The sequence below is a fragment of the Schistocerca nitens genome, unplaced genomic scaffold (assembly GCF_023898315.1).
Source record: "Schistocerca nitens isolate TAMUIC-IGC-003100 unplaced genomic scaffold, iqSchNite1.1 HiC_scaffold_468, whole genome shotgun sequence".
Lineage (NCBI taxonomy): Eukaryota > Metazoa > Arthropoda > Insecta > Orthoptera > Acrididae > Schistocerca > Schistocerca nitens.
In genome coordinates, this window is record NW_026046001.1 from 8,639,027 (window position 1) to 8,656,300 (window position 17,274).

The following is a 17,274-nucleotide window of genomic DNA, read 5'->3' on the forward strand; positions in this document are numbered from 1 at the left end:
ATAAACTGCTGCGCAGAAACGGCTGCGCAGAAACGGCTGCGCAGAAACGGCTGCGTTAAACGGCTGCGCATAAACGGCTGCGCATAAACGGCTGCGCAGAAACGGCTGCGCATAAACGGCTGCGCATAAACGGCTGCGCATAAACGGCTGCGCATAAACGGCTGCGCATAAACGGCTGCGCAGAAACGGCTGCGCAGAAACGGCTGCGCAGAAACGGCTGCGCAGAAACGGCTGCGCAGAAACGGCTGCGCAGAAACGGCTGCGCAGAAACGGCTGCGCATAAACGGCTGCGCAGCTGTTCCTGCGCAGCTGTTTCTGCGCAGCTGTTTCTGCGCAGCTGTTTCTGCGCAGCTGTTTCTGCGCAGCTGTTTCTGCGCAGCTGTTTCGGCGCAGCTGTTTCTGCGCAGCTGTTTCGGCGCAGCTGTTTCGGCGCAGCTGTTTCGGCGCAGCTGTTTCGGCGCAGCTGTTTCGGCGCAGCTGTTTCTGCGCAGCTGTTTCTGCGCAGCTGTTTCTGCGCAGCTGTTTCTGCGCAGCTGTTTCTGCGCAGCTGTTTCTGCGCAGCTGTTTCTGCGCAGCTGTTCCTGCGCAGCTGTTTCTGCGCAGCTGTTCCTGCGCAGCTGTTCCTGCGCAGCTGTTCCTGCGCAGCTGTTTCTGCGCAGCTGTTCCTGCGCAGCTGTTCCTGCGCAGCTGTTCCTGCGCAGCTGTTCCTGCGCAGCTGTTTCTGCGCAGCTGCTTCTGCGCAGCTGTTCCTGCGCAGCTGCTTCTGCGCAGCTGTTCCTGCGCAGCTTTTCCTGCGCAGCTGCTTCTGCGCAGCTGCTTCTGCGCAGCTGCTTCTGCGCAGCTGCTTCTGCGCAGCTGCTTCTGCGCAGCTGTTTCTGCGCAGCTGCTTCTGCGCAGCTGCTTCTGCGCAGCTGTTTCTGCGCAGCTGTTCCTGCGCAGCTGTTCCTGCGCAGCTGTTTCTGCGCAGCTGTTCCTGCGCAGCTGTTCCTGCGCAGCTGTTCCTGCGCAGCTGTTTCTGCGCAGCTGCTTCTGCGCAGCTGTTCCTGCGCAGCTGCTTCTGCACAGCTGTTCCTGCGCAGCTGCTTCTGCGCAGCTGCTTCTGCGCAGCTGCTTCTGCGCAGCTGCTTCTGCGCAGCTGCTTCTGCGCAGCTGTTTCTGCGCAGCTGCTTCTGCGCAGCTGCTTCTGCGCAGCTGTTTCTGCGCAGCTGCTTCTGCGCAGCTGCTTCTGCGCAGCTGCTTCTGCGCAGCTGTTTCTGCGCAGCTGTTCCTGCGCAGCTGTTTCTGCGCAGCTGTTTCTGCGCAGCTGTTACTGCGCAGCTGTTCCTGCGCAGCTGTTTCGGCGCAGCTGTTTCGGCGCAGCTGTTTCGGCGCAGCTGTTTCGGCGCAGCCGTTTCGGCGCAGCCGTTTCTGCGCAGCCGTTTCGGCGCAGCCGTTTCGGCGCAGCCGTTTCTGCGCAGCCGTTTCGGCGCAGCCGTTTCGGCGCAGCCGTTTCGGCGCAGCCGTTTCGGCGCAGCCGTTTCTGCGCAGCCGTTTCTGCGCAGCCGTTTCTGCGCAGCCGTTCCTGCGCAGCTGTTCCTGCGCAGCTGTTCCTGCGCAGCTGTTTCTGCGCAGCTGTTCCTGCGCAGCTGTTCCTGCGCAGCTGTTCCTGCGCAGCCGTTCCTGCGCAGCCGTTCCTGCGCAGCCGTTTCTGCGCAGCCGTTCCTGCGCAGCCGTTCCTGCGCAGCCGTTCCTGCGCAGCCGCTTCTGCGCAGCCGCTTCTGCGCAGCCGCTTCTGCGCAGCCGTTTATGCGCAGCCGTTTATGCGCAGCCGTTTCTGCGCAGCCGTTTCTGCGCAGCCGTTTCTGCGCAGCCGTTTCTGCGCAGCCGCTTCTGCGCAGCCGCTTCTGCGCAGCCGCTTCTGCGCAGCCGCTTCTGCGCAGCCGCTTCTGCGCAGCCGCTTCTGCGCAGCCGCTTCTGCGCAGCCGCTTCTGCGCAGCCGCTTCTGCGCAGCCGCATCTGCGCAGCCGCTTCTGCGCAGCCGCTTCTGCGCAGCCGCTTCTGCGCAGCCGCTTCTGCGCAGCCGCTTCTGCGCAGCCGCTTCTGCGCAGCCGCTTCTGCGCAGCCGCTTCTGCGCAGCCGCTTCTGCGCAGCCGTTTCTGCTCAGCCGTTTCTGCGCAGCCGTTTCTGCGCAGCCGTTTCTGCGCAGCCGTTCCTGCGCAGCCGTTCCTGCGCAGCCGTTCCTGCGCAGCCGTTGCTGCGCAGCCGTTCCTGCGCAGCCGTTCCTGCGCAGCCGTTCCTGCGCAGCCGTTCCTGCGCAGCCGTTCCTGCGCAGCCGTTCCTGCGCAGCTGCTTCTGCGCAGCTGCTTCTGCGCAGCTGTTTCTGCGCAGCTGTTTCTGCGCAGCTGCTTCTGCGCAGCTGTTTCTGCGCAGCTGTTTCTGCCTAGCTGTTTCTGCGCAGCTGTTTCTGCGCAGCTGTTTCTGCGCAGCTGTTTCTGCGCAGCTGTTTCGGCGCAGCTGTTTCGGCGCAGCAGTTTCTGCGCAGCCGTTTCGGCGCAGCCGTTTCGGCGCAGCCGTTTCGGCGCAGCCGTTTCGTCGCAGCCGTTTCTGCGCAGCCGTTTCGGCTCAGCCGTTTCGGCGCAGCCGTTTCTGCGCAGCCGTTTCGGCGCAGCCGTTTAGCGCAGCCGTTTCGGCGCAGCCGTTTCGGCGCAGCCGTTTCGGCGCAGCCGTTTCGGCGCAGCCGTTTCTGCGCAGCCGTTTCTGCGCAGCCGTTTCTGCGCAGCCGTTTCTGCGCAGCCGTTCCTGCGCAGCCGTTCCTGCGCAGCCGTTCCTGCGCAGCCGTTCATGCGCAGCCGTTCATGCGCAGCCGTTCCTGCGCAGCCGTTCCTGAGCAGCCGTTCCTGAGCAGCCGTTCCTGCGCAGCCGTTCCTGCGCAGCCGTTCCTGCGCAGCCGTTCCTGCGCAGCCGTTCCTGCGCAGCCGTTCCTGCGCAGCCGTTCCTGCGCAGCCGTTCCTGCGCAGCCGTTCCTGCGCAGCCGTTCCTGCGCAGCCGTTCCTGCGCAGCCGTTCCTGCGCAGCCGTTCCTGCTCAGCCGTTCCTGCGCAGCCGTTCCTGCGCAGCCGTTCCTGCGCAGCCGTTCCTGCGCAGCCGTTCCTGCGCAGCCGTTCCTGCGCAGCCGTTTATGCGCAGCCGTTTATGCGCAGCCGTTTCTGCGCAGCCGTTTCTGCGCAGCCGTTTCTGCGCAGCCGTCTCTGCGCAGCCGTCTCTGCGCAGCCGTCTCTGCGCAGCCGTCTCTGCGCAGCCGCTTATGCGCAGCCGTTTCTGCGCAGCCGTTTCTGCGCAGCCGCTTCTGCGCAGCCGCTTCTGCGCAGCCGCTTCTGCGCAGCCGCTTCTGCGCAGCCGCTTCTGCGCAGCCGCTTCTGCGCAGCCGCTTCTGCGCAGCCGCTTCTGCGCAGCCGCTTCTGCGCAGCCGCTTCTGCGCAGCCGCTTCTGCGCAGCCGCTTCTGCGCAGCGGCTTCTGCGCAGCCGCTTCTGCGCAGCCGCTTCTGCGCAGCCGCTTCTGCGCAGCCGCTTCTGCGCAGCCGCTTCTGCGCTGCCGCTTCTGCGCAGCCGCTTCTGCGCAGCCGCTTCTGCGCAGCCGCTTCTGCGCAGCCGCGTCTGCGCAGCCGCTTCTGCGCAGCCGTTTCTGCGCAGCCGCTTCTGCGCAGCCGCTTCTGCGCAGCCGCTTCTGCGCAGCCGCTTCTGCGCAGCCGTTCCTGCGCAGATGTTCCTGCGCAGCCGTTCCTGCGCAGCCGTTCCTCCGCAGCCGTTACTGCGCAGCCGTTACTGCGCAGCCGTTACTGCGCAGCCGTTTCTGCGCAGCCGTTCCTGCGCAGCCGTTCCTGCGCAGCCGTTCCTGCGCAGCCGTTCCTGCGCAGCCGTTCCTGCGCAGCCGTTCCTGCGCAGCCGTTCCTGCGCTGCCGTTCCTGCGCATCCGTTCCTGCGCAGCTGTTTCTGCGCAGCCGTTCCTGCGCAGCCGTTCCTGCGCAGCCGTTCCTGCGCAGCCGTTCCTGCGCAGCCGTTTCTGCGCAGCCGTTCCTGCGCAGCCGTTCCTGCGCAGCCGTTTCTGCGCAGCTGTTCCTGCGCAGCTGTTCCTGCGCAGCTGTTCCTGCGCAGCTGTTCCTGCGCAGCTGCTTCTGCGCAGCTGCTTCTGCGCAGCTGCTTCTGCGCAGCTGTTTCTGCGCAGCTGTTTCGGCGCAGCTGTTTCGGCGCAGCTGTTTCTGCGCAGCCGTTTCTGCGCAGCCGTTTCTGCGCAGCCGTTTCGGCGCAGCCGTTTCTGCGCAGCCGTTTCTGCGCAGCCGTTTCGGCGCAGCCGTTTCGGCGCAGCCGTTTCGGCGCAGCCGTTTCTGCGCAGCCGTTTCTGCGCAGCCGTTTCTGCGCAGCCGTTCCTGCGCAGCTGTTTCTGCGCAGCTGTTCCTGCGCAGCTGTTCCTGCGCAGCTGCTCCTGCGCAGCTGTTCCTGCGCAGCTGTTCCTGCGCAGCTGTTCCTGCTCAGCTGTTCCTGCGCAGCTGCTTCTGCGCAGCTGTTCCTGCGCAGCTGCTTCTGCGCAGCTGTTCCTGCGCAGCTGTTCCTGCGCAGCTGCTTCTGCGCAGCTGCTTCTGCGCAGCTGCTTCTGCGCAGCTGCTTCTGCGCAGCTGCTTCTGCGCAGCTGCTTCTGCGCAGCTGTTTCTGCGCAGCTGCTTCTGCGCAGCTGCTTCTGCGCAGCTGTTTCTGCGCAGCTGTTCCTGCGCAGCTGTTCCTGCGCAGCTGTTTCTGCGCAGCTGTTCCTGCGCAGCTGTTCCTGCGCAGCTGTTCCTGCGCAGCTGTTTCTGCGCAGCTGCTTCTGCGCAGCTGTTCCTGCGCAGCTGCTTCTGCGCAGCTGTTCCTGCGCAGCTGCTTCTGCGCAGCTGCTTCTGCGCAGCTGCTTCTGCGCAGCTGCTTCTGCGCAGCTGCTTCTGCGCAGCTGTTTCTGCGCAGCTGCTTCTGCGCAGCTGCTTCTGCGCAGCTGTTTCTGCGCAGCTGCTTCTGCGCAGCTGCTTCTGCGCAGCTGCTTCTGCGCAGCTGTTTCTGCGCAGCTGTTCCTGCGCAGCTGTTTCTGCGCAGCTGTTTCTGCGCAGCTGTTACTGCGCAGCTGTTCCTGCGCAGCTGTTTCGGCGCAGCTGTTTCGGCGCAGCTGTTTCGGCGCAGCTGTTTCGGCGCAGCCGTTTCGGCGCAGCCGTTTCTGCGCAGCCGTTTCGGCGCAGCCGTTTCGGCGCAGCCGTTTCTGCGCAGCCGTTTCGGCGCAGCCGTTTCGGCGCAGCCGTTTCGGCGCAGCCGTTTCGGCGCAGCCGTTTCTGCGCAGCCGTTTCTGCGCAGCCGTTTCTGCGCAGCCGTTCCTGCGCAGCTGTTCCTGCGCAGCTGTTCCTGCGCAGCTGTTTCTGCGCAGCTGTTCCTGCGCAGCTGTTCCTGCGCAGCTGTTCCTGCGCAGCCGTTCCTGCGCAGCCGTTCTTGCGCAGCCGTTTCTGCGCAGCCGTTCCTGCGCAGCCGTTCCTGCGCAGCCGTTCCTGCGCAGCCGTTTCTGCGCAGCCGCTTCTGCGCAGCCGCTTCTGCGCAGCCGTTTATGCGCAGCCGTTTATGCGCAGCCGTTTCTGCGCAGCCGTTTCTGCGCAGCCGTTTCTGCGCAGCCGTTTCTGCGCAGCCGTTTCTGCGCAGCCGCTTCTGCGCAGCCGCTTCTGCGCAGGCGCTTCTGCGCAGCCGCTTCTGCGCAGCCGCTTCTGCGCAGCCGCTTCTGCGCAGCCGCTTCTGCGCAGCCGCTTCTGCGCAGCCGCTTCTGCGCAGCCGCATCTGCGCAGCCGCTTCTGCGCAGCCGCTTCTGCGCAGCCGCTTCTGCGCAGCCGCTTCTGCGCAGCCGCTTCTGCGCAGCCGCTTCTGCGCAGCCGCTTCTGCGCAGCCGCTTCTGCGCAGCCGCTTCTGCGCAGCCGTTTCTGCTCAGCCGTTTCTGCGCAGCCGTTTCTGCGCAGCCGTTTCTGCGCAGCCGTTCCTGCGCAGCCGTTCCTGCGCAGCCGTTGCTGCGCAGCCGTTCCTGCGCAGCCGTTCCTGCGCAGCCGTTCCTGCGCAGCCGTTCCTGCGCAGCCGTTCCTGCGCAGCTGTTCCTGCGCAGCTGCTTCTGCGCAGCTGCTTCTGCGCAGCTGTTTCTGCGCAGCTGTTTCTGCGCAGCTGCTTCTGCGCAGCTGTTTCTGCGCAGCTGTTTCTGCCTAGCTGTTTCTGCGCAGCTGTTTCTGCGCAGCTGTTTCTGCGCAGCTGTTTCTGCGCAGCTGTTTCGGCGCAGCTGTTTCGGCGCAGCAGTTTCTGCGCAGCCGTTTCGGCGCAGCCGTTTCGGCGCAGCCGTTTCGGCGCAGCCGTTTCGTCGCAGCCGTTTCTGCGCAGCCGTTTCGGCTCAGCCGTTTCGGCGCAGCCGTTTCTGCGCAGCCGTTTCGGCGCAGCCGTTTAGCGCAGCCGTTTCGGCGCAGCCGTTTCGGCGCAGCCGTTTCGGCGCAGCCGTTTCGGCGCAGCCGTTTCTGCGCAGCCGTTTCTGCGCAGCCGTTTCTGCGCAGCCGTTTCTGCGCAGCCGTTCCTGCGCAGCCGTTCCTGCGCAGCCGTTCCTGCGCAGCCGTTCATGCGCAGCCGTTCATGCGCAGCCGTTCCTGCGCAGCCGTTCCTGAGCAGCCGTTCCTGAGCAGCCGTTCCTGCGCAGCCGTTCCTGCGCAGCCGTTCCTGCGCAGCCGTTCCTGCGCAGCCGTTCCTGCGCAGCCGTTCCTGCGCAGCCGTTCCTGCGCAGCCGTTCCTGCGCAGCCGTTCCTGCGCAGCCGTTCCTGCGCAGCCGTTCCTGCGCAGCCGTTCCTGCGCAGCCGTTCCTGCGCAGCCGTTCCTGCTCAGCCGTTCCTGCGCAGCCGTTCCTGCGCAGCCGTTCCTGCGCAGCCGTTCCTGCGCAGCCGTTCCTGCGCAGCCGTTCCTGCGCAGCCGTTTATGCGCAGCCCTTTATGCGCAGCCGTTTCTGCGCAGCCGTTTCTGCGCAGCCGTTTCTGCGCAGCCGTCTCTGCGCAGCCGTCTCTGCGCAGCCGTCTCTGCGCAGCCGTCTCTGCGCAGCCGCTTATGCGCAGCCGTTTCTGCGCAGCCGTTTCTGCGCAGCCGCTTCTGCGCAGCCGCTTCTGCGCAGCCGCTTCTGCGCAGCCGCTTCTGCGCAGCCGCTTCTGCGCAGCCGCTTCTGCGCAGCCGCTTCTGCGCAGCCGCTTCTGCGCAGCCGCTTCTGCGCAGCCGCTTCTGCGCAGCCGCTTCTGCGCAGCCGCTTCTGCGCAGCGGCTTCTGCGCAGCCGCTTCTGCGCAGCCGCTTCTGCGCAGCCGCTTCTGCGCAGCCGCTTCTGCGCAGCCGCTTCTTCGCTGCCGCTTCTGCGCAGCCGCTTCTGCGCAGCCGCTTCTGCGCAGCCGCTTCTGCGCAGCCGCGTCTGCGCAGCCGCTTCTGCGCAGCCGTTTCTGCGCAGCCGCTTCTGCGCAGCCGCTTCTGCGCAGCCGCTTCTGCGCAGCCGCTTCTGCGCAGCCGTTCCTGCGCAGATGTTCCTGCGCAGCCGTTCCTGCGCAGCCGTTCCTCCGCAGCCGTTACTGCGCAGCCGTTACTGCGCAGCCGTTACTGCGCAGCCGTTTCTGCGCAGCCGTTCCTGCGCAGCCGTTCCTGCGCAGCCGTTCCTGCGCAGCCGTTCCTGCGCAGCCGTTCCTGCGCAGCCGTTCCTGCGCAGCCGTTCCTGCGCTGCCGTTCCTGCGCATCCGTTCCTGCGCAGCCGTTTCTGCGCAGCCGTTCCTGCGCAGCCGTTCCTGCGCAGCCGTTCCTGCGCAGCCGTTCCTGCGCAGCCGTTTCTGCGCAGCCGTTCCTGCGCAGCCGTTCCTGCGCAGCCGTTTCTGCGCAGCTGTTCCTGCGCAGCTGTTCCTGCGCAGCTGTTCCTGCGCAGCTGTTCCTGCGCAGCTGCTTCTGCGCAGCTGCTTCTGCGCAGCTGCTTCTGCGCAGCTGTTTCTGCGCAGCTGTTTCGGCGCAGCTGTTTCGGCGCAGCTGTTTCTGCGCAGCCGTTTCTGCGCAGCCGTTTCGGCGCAGCCGTTTCTGCGCAGCCGTTTCTGCGCAGCCGTTTCGGCGCAGCCGTTTCGGCGCAGCCGTTTCGGCGCAGCCGTTTCTGCGCAGCCGTTTCTGCGCAGCCGTTTCTGCGCAGCCGTTCCTGCGCAGCCGTTCCTGCGCAGCTGTTTCTGCGCAGCTGTTCCTGCGCAGCTGTTCCTGCGCAGCTGCTCCTGCGCAGCTGTTCCTGCGCAGCTGTTCCTGCGCAGCTGTTCCTGCTCAGCTGTTCCTGCGCAGCTGCTTCTGCGCAGCTGTTCCTGCGCAGCTGCTTCTGCGCAGCTGTTCCTGCGCAGCTGTTCCTGCGCAGCTGCTTCTGCGCAGCTGCTTCTGCGCAGCTGCTTCTGCGCAGCTGCTTCTGCGCAGCTGCTTCTGCGCAGCTGCTTCTGCGCAGCTGTTTCTGCGCAGCTGCTTCTGCGCAGCTGTTTCTGCGCAGCTGTTTCTGCGCAGCTGTTTCTGCCTAGCTGTTCCTGCGCAGCTGTTTCTGCGCAGCTGTTCCTGCGCAGCTGTTCCTGCGCAGCTGTTTCTGCGCAGCTGCTTCTGCGCAGCTGTTCCTGCGCAGCTGCTTCTGCGCAGCTGTTCCTGCGCAGCTGTTCCTGCGCAGCTGTTCCTGCGCAGCTGCTTCTGCGCAGCTGCTTCTGCGCAGCTGCTTCTGCGCAGCTGCTTCTGCGCAGCTGCTTCTGCGCAGCTGCTTCTGCGCAGCTGTTTCTGCGCAGCTGCTTCTGCGCAGCTGTTTCTGCGCAGCTGTTTCTGCGCAGCTGTTTCTGCCTAGCTGTTCCTGCGCAGCTGTTTCTGCGCAGCTGTTCCTGCGCAGCTGTTCCTGCGCAGCTGCTTCTGCGCAGCTGCTTCTGCGCAGCTGTTTATGCGCAGCCGTTTATGCGCAGCCGTTTCTGCGCAGCTGTTTCGGCGCAGCTGTTTCGGCGCAGCTGTTTCTGCGCAGCCGTTTCGGCGCAGCCGTTTCGGCGCAGCCGTTTCTGCGCAGCCGTTTCTGCGCAGCCGTTTCGGCGCAGCCGTTTCGGCGCAGCCGTTTCGGCGCAGCCGTTTCGGCGCAGCCGTTTCTGCGCAGCCGTTTCTGCGCAGCCGTTTCTGCGCAGCCGTTCCTGCGCAGCCGTTCCTGCGCAGCCGTTCCTGCGCAGCCGTTCCTGCGCAGCCGTTTCTGCGCAGCTGTTCCTGCGCAGCTGTTCCTGCGCAGCTGTTCCTGCGCAGCTGTTCCTGCGCAGCTGTTCCTGCGCAGCTGTTCCTGCGCAGCTGTTTCTGCGCAGCTGCTTCTGCGCAGCTGTTCCTGCGCAGCTGCTTCTGCGCAGCTGTTCCTGCGCAGCTGTTCCTGCGCAGCTGTTCCTGCGCAGCTGCTTCTGCGCAGCTGCTTCTGCGCAGCTGCTTCTGCGCAGCTGCTTCTGCGCAGCTGCTTCTGCGCAGCTGCTTCTGCGCAGCTGCTTCTGCGCAGCTGTTTCTGCGCAGCTGTTTCTGCGCAGCTGCTTCTGCGCAGCTGTTTCTGCGCAGCTGTTTCTGCGCAGCTGTTTCTGCCTAGCTGTTTCTGCGCAGCTGTTTCTGCGCAGCTGTTTCTGCGCAGCTGTTTCTGCGCAGCTGTTTCGGCGCAGCTGTTTCGGCGCAGCTGTTTCTGCGCAGCCGTTTCTGCGCAGCGGTTTCGGCGCAGCCGTTTCGGCGCAGCCGTTTCGGCGCAGCCGTTTCGTCGCAGCCGTTTCTGCGCAGCCGTTTCGGCTCAGCCGTTTCGGCGCAGCCGTTTCTGCGCAGCCGTTTCGGCGCAGCCGTTTAGCGCAGCCGTCTCGGCGCAGCCGTTTCGGCGCAGCCGTTTCGGCGCAGCCGTTTCGGCGCAGCCGTTTCTGCGCAGCCGTTTCTGCGCAGCCGTTTCTGCGCAGCCGTTTCTGCGCAGCCGTTCCTGCGCAGCCGTTCCTGCGCAGCCGTTCCTGCGCAGCCGTTCATGCGCAGCCGTTCATGCGCAGCCGTTCCTGCGCAGCCGTTCCTGAGCAGCCGTTCCTGCGCAGCCGTTCCTGCGCAGCCGTTCCTGCGCAGCCGTTCCTGCGCAGCCGTTCCTGCGCAGCCGTTCCTGCGCAGCCGTTCCTGCGCAGCCGTTCCTGCGCAGCCGTTCCTGCGCAGCCGTTCCTGCGCAGCCGTTCCTGCGCAGCCGTTCCTGCGCAGCCGTTCCTGCGCAGCCGTTCCTGCGCAGCCGTTCCTGCGCAGCCGTTCCTGCGCAGCCGTTCCTGCGCAGCCGTTCATGCGCAGCCGTTCATGCGCAGCCGTTTCTGCGCAGCCGTCTCTGCGCAGCCGTCTCTGCGCAGCCGTCTCTGCGCAGCCGTCTCTGCGCAGCCGTCTCTGCGCAGCCGTTTATGCGCAGCCGTTTCTGCGCAGCCGTTTCTGCGCAGCCGCTTCTGCGCAGCCGCTTCTGCGCAGCCGCTTCTGCGCAGCCGCTTCTGCGCAGCCGCTTCTGCGCAGCCGCTTCTGCGCAGCCGCTTCAGCGCAGCCGCTTCTGCGCAGCCGCTTCTGCGCAGCCGCTTCTGCGCAGCCGCTTCTGCGCAGCCGCTTCTGCGCAGCCGCTTCTGCGCAGCCGCTTCTGCGCAGCCGCTTCTGCGCAGCCGCTTCTGCGCTGCCGCTTCTGCGCAGCCGCTTCTGCGCAGCCGCTTCTGCGCAGCCGTTCCTGCGCAGCCGTTCCTGCGCAGACGTTCCTGCGCAGCCGTTCCTGCGCAGCCGTTCATGCGCAGCCGTTCATGCGCAGCCGTTCCTGCGCAGCCGTTCCTGAGCAGCCGTTCCTGCGCAGCCGTTCCTGCGCAGCCGTTTATGCGCAGCCGTTCCTGCGCAGCCGTTCCTGCGCAGCCGTTCCTGCGCAGCCGTTCCTGCGCAGCCGTTCCTGCGCAGCTGCTTCTGCGCAGCTGCTCCTGCGCAGCTGTTCCTGCGCAGCTGCTTCTGCGCAGCTGTTCCTGCGCAGCTGTTCCTGGGCAGCTGCTTCTGCGCAGCTGCTTCTGCGCAGCTGCTTCTGCGCAGCTGCTTCTGCGCAGCTGCTTCTGCGCAGCTGCTTCTGCGCAGCTGCTTCTGCGCAGCTGTTTCTGCGCAGCTGCTTCGGAGCAGCTGCTTCTGCGCAGCTCTTTCTGCGCAGCTGCTTCTGCGCAGCTGCTTCTGCGCAGCTGTTTCTGCGCAGCTGTTCCTGCGCAGCTGTTTCGGCGCAGCTGTTTCGGCGCAGCTGTTTCGGCGCAGCTGTTTCGGCGCAGCTGTTTCGGCGCAGCTGTTTCTGCGCAGCTGTTTCTGCGCAGCCGTTTCGGCGCAGCCGTTTCGGCGCAGCCGTTTCTGCGCAGCCGTTTCTGCGCAGCCGTTTCGGCGCAGCCGTTTCGGCGCAGCCGTTTCTGCGCAGCCGTTTCTGCGCAGCCGTTCCTGCGCAGCCGTTCCTGCGCAGCCGTTTCTGCGCAGCCGTTCCTGCGCAGCTGTTCCTGCGCAGCTGTTTCTGCGCAGCTGTTCCTGCGCAGCTGTTCCTGCGCAGCTGTTCCTGCGCAGCTGTTCCTGCGCAGCTGTTCCTGCGCAACTGTTCCTGCGCAGCTGTTTCTGCGCAGCTGCTTCTGCGCAGCTGTTCCTGCGCAGCTGCTTCTGCGCAGCTGTTCCTGCGCAGCTGTTCCTGCGCAGCTGTTCCTGCGCAGCTGCTTCTGCGCAGCTGCTTCTGCGCAGCTGCTTCTGCGCAGCTGCTTCTGCGCAGCTGCTTCTGCGCAGCTGCTTCTGCGCAGCTGTTTCTGCGCAGCTGCTTCTGCGCAGCTGTTTCTGCGCAGCTGTTTCTGCACAGCTGTTTCTGCCTAGCTGTTCCTGCGCAGCTGTTTCTGCGCAGCTGTTCCTGCGCAGCTGCTTCTGCGCAGCTGCTTCTGCGCAGCCGTTTATGCGCAGCCGTTTATGCGCAGCCGTTTCTGCGCAGCCGTTTCTGCGCAGCCGTTTCTGCGCAGCCGTTTCTGCGCAGCCGTTTCTGCGCAGCCGTTTCTGCGCAGCCGTTTATGCGCAGCCGTTTCTGCGCAGCCGTTTCTGCGCAGCCGTTTCTGCGCAGCCGTTTCTGCGCAGCCGCTTCTGCGCAGCCGCTTCTGCGCAGCCGCTCCTGCGCAGCCGCTCCTGCGCAGCCGCTTCTGCGCAGCCGCTTCTGCGCAGCCGCTTCTGCGCAGCCGCTTCTGCGCAGCCGCTTCTGCGCAGCCGCTTCTGCGCAGCCGCTTCTGCGCAGCCGCTTCTGCGCAGCCGCTTCTGCGCAGCGGCTTCTGCGCAGCCGCTTCTGCGCAGCCGCTTCTGCGCAGCCGCTTCTGCGCAGCCGCTTCTGCGCAGCCGCTTCTGCGCAGCCGCTTCTGCGCTGCCGCTTCTGCGCAGCCGCTTCTGCGCAGCCGCTTCTGCGCAGCCGCTTCTGCGCAGCCGCTTCTGCGCAGCCGCTTCTGCGCAGCCGTTTCTGCGCAGCCGTTTCTGCGCAGCCGTTTCTGCGCAGCCGCTTCTGCGCAGCCGCTTCTGCGCAGCCGTTTCTGCGCAGCCGTTCCTGCGCAGCCGTTCCTGCGCAGCCGTTCCTGCGCAGCCGTTCCTCCGCAGCCGTTACTGCGCAGCCGTTACTGCGCAGCCGTTACTGCGCAGCCGTTACTGCGCAGCCGTTTCTGCGCAGCCGTTCCTGCGCAGCCGTTCCTGCGCAGCCGTTCCTGCGCAGCCGTTCCTGCGCAGCCGTTCCTGCGCAGCCGTTCCTGCGCAGCCGTTCCTGCGCAGCCGTTCCTGCGCAGCCGTTCCTGCGCAGCCGTTCCTGCGCAGCCGCTCCTGCGCAGCCGCTCCTGCGCAGCTGTTCCTGCGCAGCTGCTTCTGCGCAGCTGTTCCTGCGCACCTGTTCCTGCGCGGCTGCTTCTGCGAGGCTGCTTCTGCGCAGCTGCTTCTGCGCAGCTGCTTCTGCGCAGCTGCTTCTGCGCAGCTGTTTCTGCGCAGCTGCTTCTGAGCAGCTGCTACTGCGCAGCTGTTTCTGCGCAGCTGTTTCTGCGCAGCTGCTTCTGCGCAGCTGTTTCTGCGCAGCTGTTCCTGCGCAGCTGTTCCTGCGCAGCTGTTTCGGCGCAGCTGTTTCTGCGCAGCCGTTTCTGCGCAGCCGTTTCGGCGCAGCCGTTTCGGCGCAGCCGTTTCTGCGCAGCCGTTTCTGCGCAGCCGTTTCGGCGCAGCCGTTTCGGCGCAGCCGTTTCGGCGCAGCCGTTTCGGCGCAGCCGTTTCGGCGCAGCCGTTTCTGCACAGCCGTTTCTGCGCAGCCGTTCCTGCGCAGCCGTTCCTGCGCAGCCGTTCCTGCGCAGCCGTTTCTGCGCAGCCGTTCCTGCGCAGCCGTTCCTGCGCAGCCGTTCCTGCGCAGCTGTTCCTGCGCAGCTGTTCCTGCGCAGCTGTTTCTGCGCAGCTGCTTCTGCGCAGCTGTTCCTGCGCAGCTGCTCCTGCGCAGCTGTTCCTGCGCAGCTGTTCCTGCGCAGCTGTTCCTGCGCAGCTGCTCCTGCGCAGCTGCTTCTGCGCTGCTGCTTCTGCGCAGCTGCTTCTGCGCAGCTGCTTCTGCGCAGCTGCTTCTGCGCAGCTGTTTCTGCGCAGCTGCTTCTGCGCAGCTGTTTCTGCGCAGCTGTTTCTGCGCAGCTGTTTCTGCCTAGCTGTTTCTGCGCAGCTGTTTCTGCGCAGCTGTTTCTGCGCAGCTGTTTCGGCGCAGCTGTTTCGGCGCAGCTGTTTCGGCGCAGCTGGTTCGGCGCAGCCGTTTCTGCGCAGCCGTTTCGGCGCAGCCGTTTCGGCGCAGCCGTTTCGGCGCAGCCGTTTCGTCGCAGCCGTTTCGTCGCAGCCGTTTCTGCGCAGCCGTTTCGGCTCAGCCGTTTCGGCGCAGCCGTTTCTGCACAGCCGTTTCGGCGCAGCCGTTTCGGCGCAGCCGTTTCGGCGCAGCCGTTTCGGCGCAGCCGTTTCGGCGCAGCCGTTTCTGCGCAGCCGTTTCTGCGCAGCCGTTTCTCCGCAGCCGTTTCTGCGCAGCCGTTTCTGCGCAGCCGTTCCTGCGCAGCCGTTCCTGCGCAGCCGTTCATGCGCAGCCGTTCATGCGCAGCCGTTCCTGCGCAGCCGTTCCTGCGCAGCCGTTCCTGCGCAGCCGTTCCTGCGCAGCCGTTCCTGCGCAGCCGTTCCTGCGCAGCCGTTCCTGCGCAGCCGTTCCTGCGCAGCCGTTCCTGCGCAGCCGTTCCTGCGCAGCCGTTCCTGCGCAGCCGTTCCTGCGCAGCCGTTCATGCGCAGCCGTTCATGCGCAGCCGTTTCTGCGCAGCCGTTTCTGCGCAGCCGTTTCTGCGCAGCCGTTTCTGCGCAGCCGTTTCTGCGCAGCCGTTTATGCGCAGCCGTTTATGCGCAGCCGCTTCTGCGCAGCCGCTTCTGCGCAGCCGCTTCTGCGCAGCCGCTTCTGCGCAGCCGCTTCTGCGCAGCCGCTTCTGCGCAGCCGCTTCTGCGCAGCCGCTTCTGCGCAGCCGCTTCTGCGCAGCCGCTTCTGCGCAGCCGCTTCTGCGCAGCCGCTTCTGCGCAGCCGCTTCTGCGCAGCCGCTTTTGCAGCGACACCTCATATAAGAGGTATAATTAAAGAAGCAGTGATGTATGACTTCCCCGAGATTGTTGTTGCTGCTATTTCAAAAGGTTCAAAAAGATCTATTATCTCTTGTATAGCTAGGTAATTTTCTGCTGTGAGGGCAGTGCTTTTGAACTTTCATTTCTCACAATGCCAAGCTCACTTCGTACTTCCAAAATTCTTTTGAGCATGTGGCATGAGCTGTTCCATCAAATCAGCTTCTTTTTTTTTTGCCCTTTTTGAACGTTGCACAGTTTGTCACTGGCTAGTTTAGAGCTATGGAGGAAAGTCACAATAGCCTTTATTTTCAATAAAACTTTGGAAAATGTTTCTGCTTAGAAACAATCTTCACTGTTACATCTACATCTACATCTACCTCCATACCCCGTAAGCCACCTGACGGAGGGTACCTTGAGTACCTCTATCGGTTCTCCGTTCTATTCCAGTCTCCTATTGTTGTTGAAAGAAGGAATGTCGGTATGCCTCTGTGAGGGCTCTAGTCTCTCTGATTTTATCCTCATGGTCTCTTCGCGAGATACACATAGGAGGGAGCAATATACTGCTTGACTCCTCGGTGAATGTATGTTCTCGAAACTTCAGAAAAAGCCCGTACCAAGCTACTGAGCGTCTCGCTTGCAAAGTCTTCCAATGGAGTGTGTCTATCATCTCCGTAACGCTTTCGCGATTACTGAATGATCCTGTAACGAAGTGTGCTGCTGTCTGTCGGATCTTCTCTCTCTCTTCTATCAAGTCTATCTGGTACGGATCCCACATCGGTGAGCAGTATTCGAGCAGTGGGCGAACAATCGTACTGTAACCTACTTCCTTTGTTTTCGGACTGCAATTCCTTAGGATTCTTCCAAGGAATCTCAGTCTGGCATCTGCTTTACCGACGATTAATTTTATATGGTCCTTCTATTTTAAATCACTCCTAATGCCTACTCCCAGATAATTTATGGAATTAACTGCTTCCAGTTGCTGACCTGCTATATTGTAGCTAAAAGATGAAGGATCTTTCTTTCTATGTATTCGCAGCACATTACACTTGCCTACATTGAGGTTCAATTGTTATTCCCTGCACGATGCCTCAATTCGTTACAGATCCTCCTACATTTCAGTACAATTTTCCGTTGTTACAACCTCTCGATATACTACAGCATCATCCACAAAAAGCCTCAGTGAACTTCCGATGTTATCCACAAGGCCACTTACATATACTGTGAACAGCAACGGGCCTACGACACTCCCCTGCGGCACAACGGAAACCACTCTTACTTCGGAAGACTTCTCTTCATTGAGAATGACATGCTGCGTTCTGTTATCTAGGAACTCTTCAATCCAATCACACAATTGGTCTGATAGTCCATGTGCTCTTACTTTGTTCATTTAACGTCTGTGGGGAACTATATCAAACTCCTTGCGGAAATCAAGAAACACAGCATCTACCTGGGAAGCCGTGTCTATGGATCTCTGAGTCTCGTGGACGAATAGCGCGAGCTCAGTTTGACATGATAGTTTTTTTCGAAACCCATGCTACAGCGTAGATTTCTAGTCTCCATAAAAGTCATTATACTCGAACATAATACGTGTCCCAAAATTCTACAACTGATCGACGTTAGAGATACAGGTCTATAGTTCTGCACATCTGTTCGACGTCCATTCTTGGAAACGGGAATGACCTGTGGCCTTTCCCAATCTTTTGGAACGCTACGCTCTTCTAGTGACCTACGGTACACTGCTGCAAGAAGGGGGGCATGTTCCTTGGTGTACTCTGTGTAAAATCGAACTGGTATCCCGTCAGGTCCAGCAGCCTTTCCTCTTTTGAGCGATTTTAATTGTTTTTCTATCCCTCTGTCATCTATTTCGATATCTACCATTTGTCATCTGTGGGACAATCTAGAGAAGGAACTATGATGCGGTCTTTCTCTGTGAAACAGCTTTGGAAAAAGACATTTAGTACTTCTGCCTTTAGTCTGTCATCCTCTGTTTCAGTACCATTTTGGTCACAGAGTGTCTGGACATTTTGTTTTGATCTTCCTACCTCTTCGAAGTAAGGATTTTCTGCCAAGTCAGTACATAGAACTCTACATTTAAGTTGATGCAGTGGGCAAAACAGGGTGAATGTCGAATCCTTAACATTTAGACAGCTTTTTCGTAATTGCAGTGTTGTCTGTAACCACAACTACTGTCTTATCACGGGTATTGTGTTCTAGTAAGATTTGATCTGAAAATATGTAATGTTAATGTAACCTGCAAAAATGTCCGAAATTTTGCATAATATTGTCAAAAAATTTATTTCTTTAGCGTCTTGTTATCTGAAAAATTACTTTCATACGTAAAAAATAATTCACATAAAAATTTGGCCAATATATTATTTGTCGATGTTACACCGAGCTTCAGAGTCTTAGAAGCATGGGGAAAACAGGAAGAGCAAGAGGAAGAAGAAGGTGGTCGTAAGGAATAGGGATGTGAGAGGGGAAATGTTCACCGTTCAGCTACGCAATGTTGCTATCTTAGGTGTGCATGCTTGCTCATGAACTGCAGCAGTTATGGTATAAACTGGACATTGGAATAACAAGGCTGAAACTGGGTTGAAGAGATCAAGGGTGGCTCCCTCACTC

At 62.4% G+C, this 17,274-nt stretch overlaps 2 protein-coding genes across 2 annotated transcripts; both read right to left on the bottom strand.

Moving 5' to 3' along the window:
• Positions 1-55: 55 nt before the first annotated feature.
• Positions 56-10,338, bottom strand: LOC126232365 (trichohyalin-like). The gene is made up of 9 exons (XM_049942640.1): positions 10,117-10,338; positions 9,026-10,028; positions 7,623-8,959; positions 6,926-7,579; positions 5,681-6,390; positions 3,802-5,578; positions 3,091-3,758; positions 272-2,625; positions 56-63 (listed from the first exon to the last, which is right to left on the bottom strand). The coding sequence occupies exons 1-9, from the start codon at positions 10,336-10,338 to the stop codon at positions 56-58; spliced, it is 8,733 nt and encodes a 2,910-aa protein (XP_049798597.1).
• A 486-nt stretch (positions 10,339-10,824) lies between these two features.
• Positions 10,825-14,328, bottom strand: LOC126232366 (axoneme-associated protein mst101(2)-like). The gene is made up of 4 exons (XM_049942641.1): positions 14,149-14,328; positions 12,704-14,046; positions 12,133-12,604; positions 10,825-12,072 (listed from the first exon to the last, which is right to left on the bottom strand). The coding sequence occupies exons 1-4, from the start codon at positions 14,326-14,328 to the stop codon at positions 10,825-10,827; spliced, it is 3,243 nt and encodes a 1,080-aa protein (XP_049798598.1).
• Between the last annotated feature and the right edge of the window lie 2,946 nt (positions 14,329-17,274).

Coding starts and splice junctions, on each gene's coding strand:
- LOC126232365 (XM_049942640.1), bottom strand. CDS start 10,338: ATGAACGGCTGCGCAGGAACGGCTGCGCAGGAACGGCTGCGCAGGAAC. Junction 8,960..9,025: donor GGCTGCGCAGAAACAGCTGC/GCCGAAACAGCT, acceptor GCGCATAAACAG/CTGCGCAGAAGCAGCTGCGC. Junction 2,626..3,090: donor GGCTGCGCAGGAACGGCTGC/GCAGGAACGGCT, acceptor ACGGCTGCGCAG/AAACGGCTGCGCCGAAACGG.
- LOC126232366 (XM_049942641.1), bottom strand. CDS start 14,328: ATGAACGGCTGCGCAGGAACGGCTGCGCAGGAACGGCTGCGCAGGAAC. Junction 14,047..14,148: donor GGCTGCGCAGGAACGGCTGC/GCATGAACGGCT, acceptor ACGGCTGCGCAG/AAACGGCTGCGCAGAAACGG. Junction 12,073..12,132: donor GGCTGCGCAGAAACGGCTGC/GCAGAAACGGCT, acceptor ACGGCTGCGCAG/AAACGGCTGCGCAGAAACGG.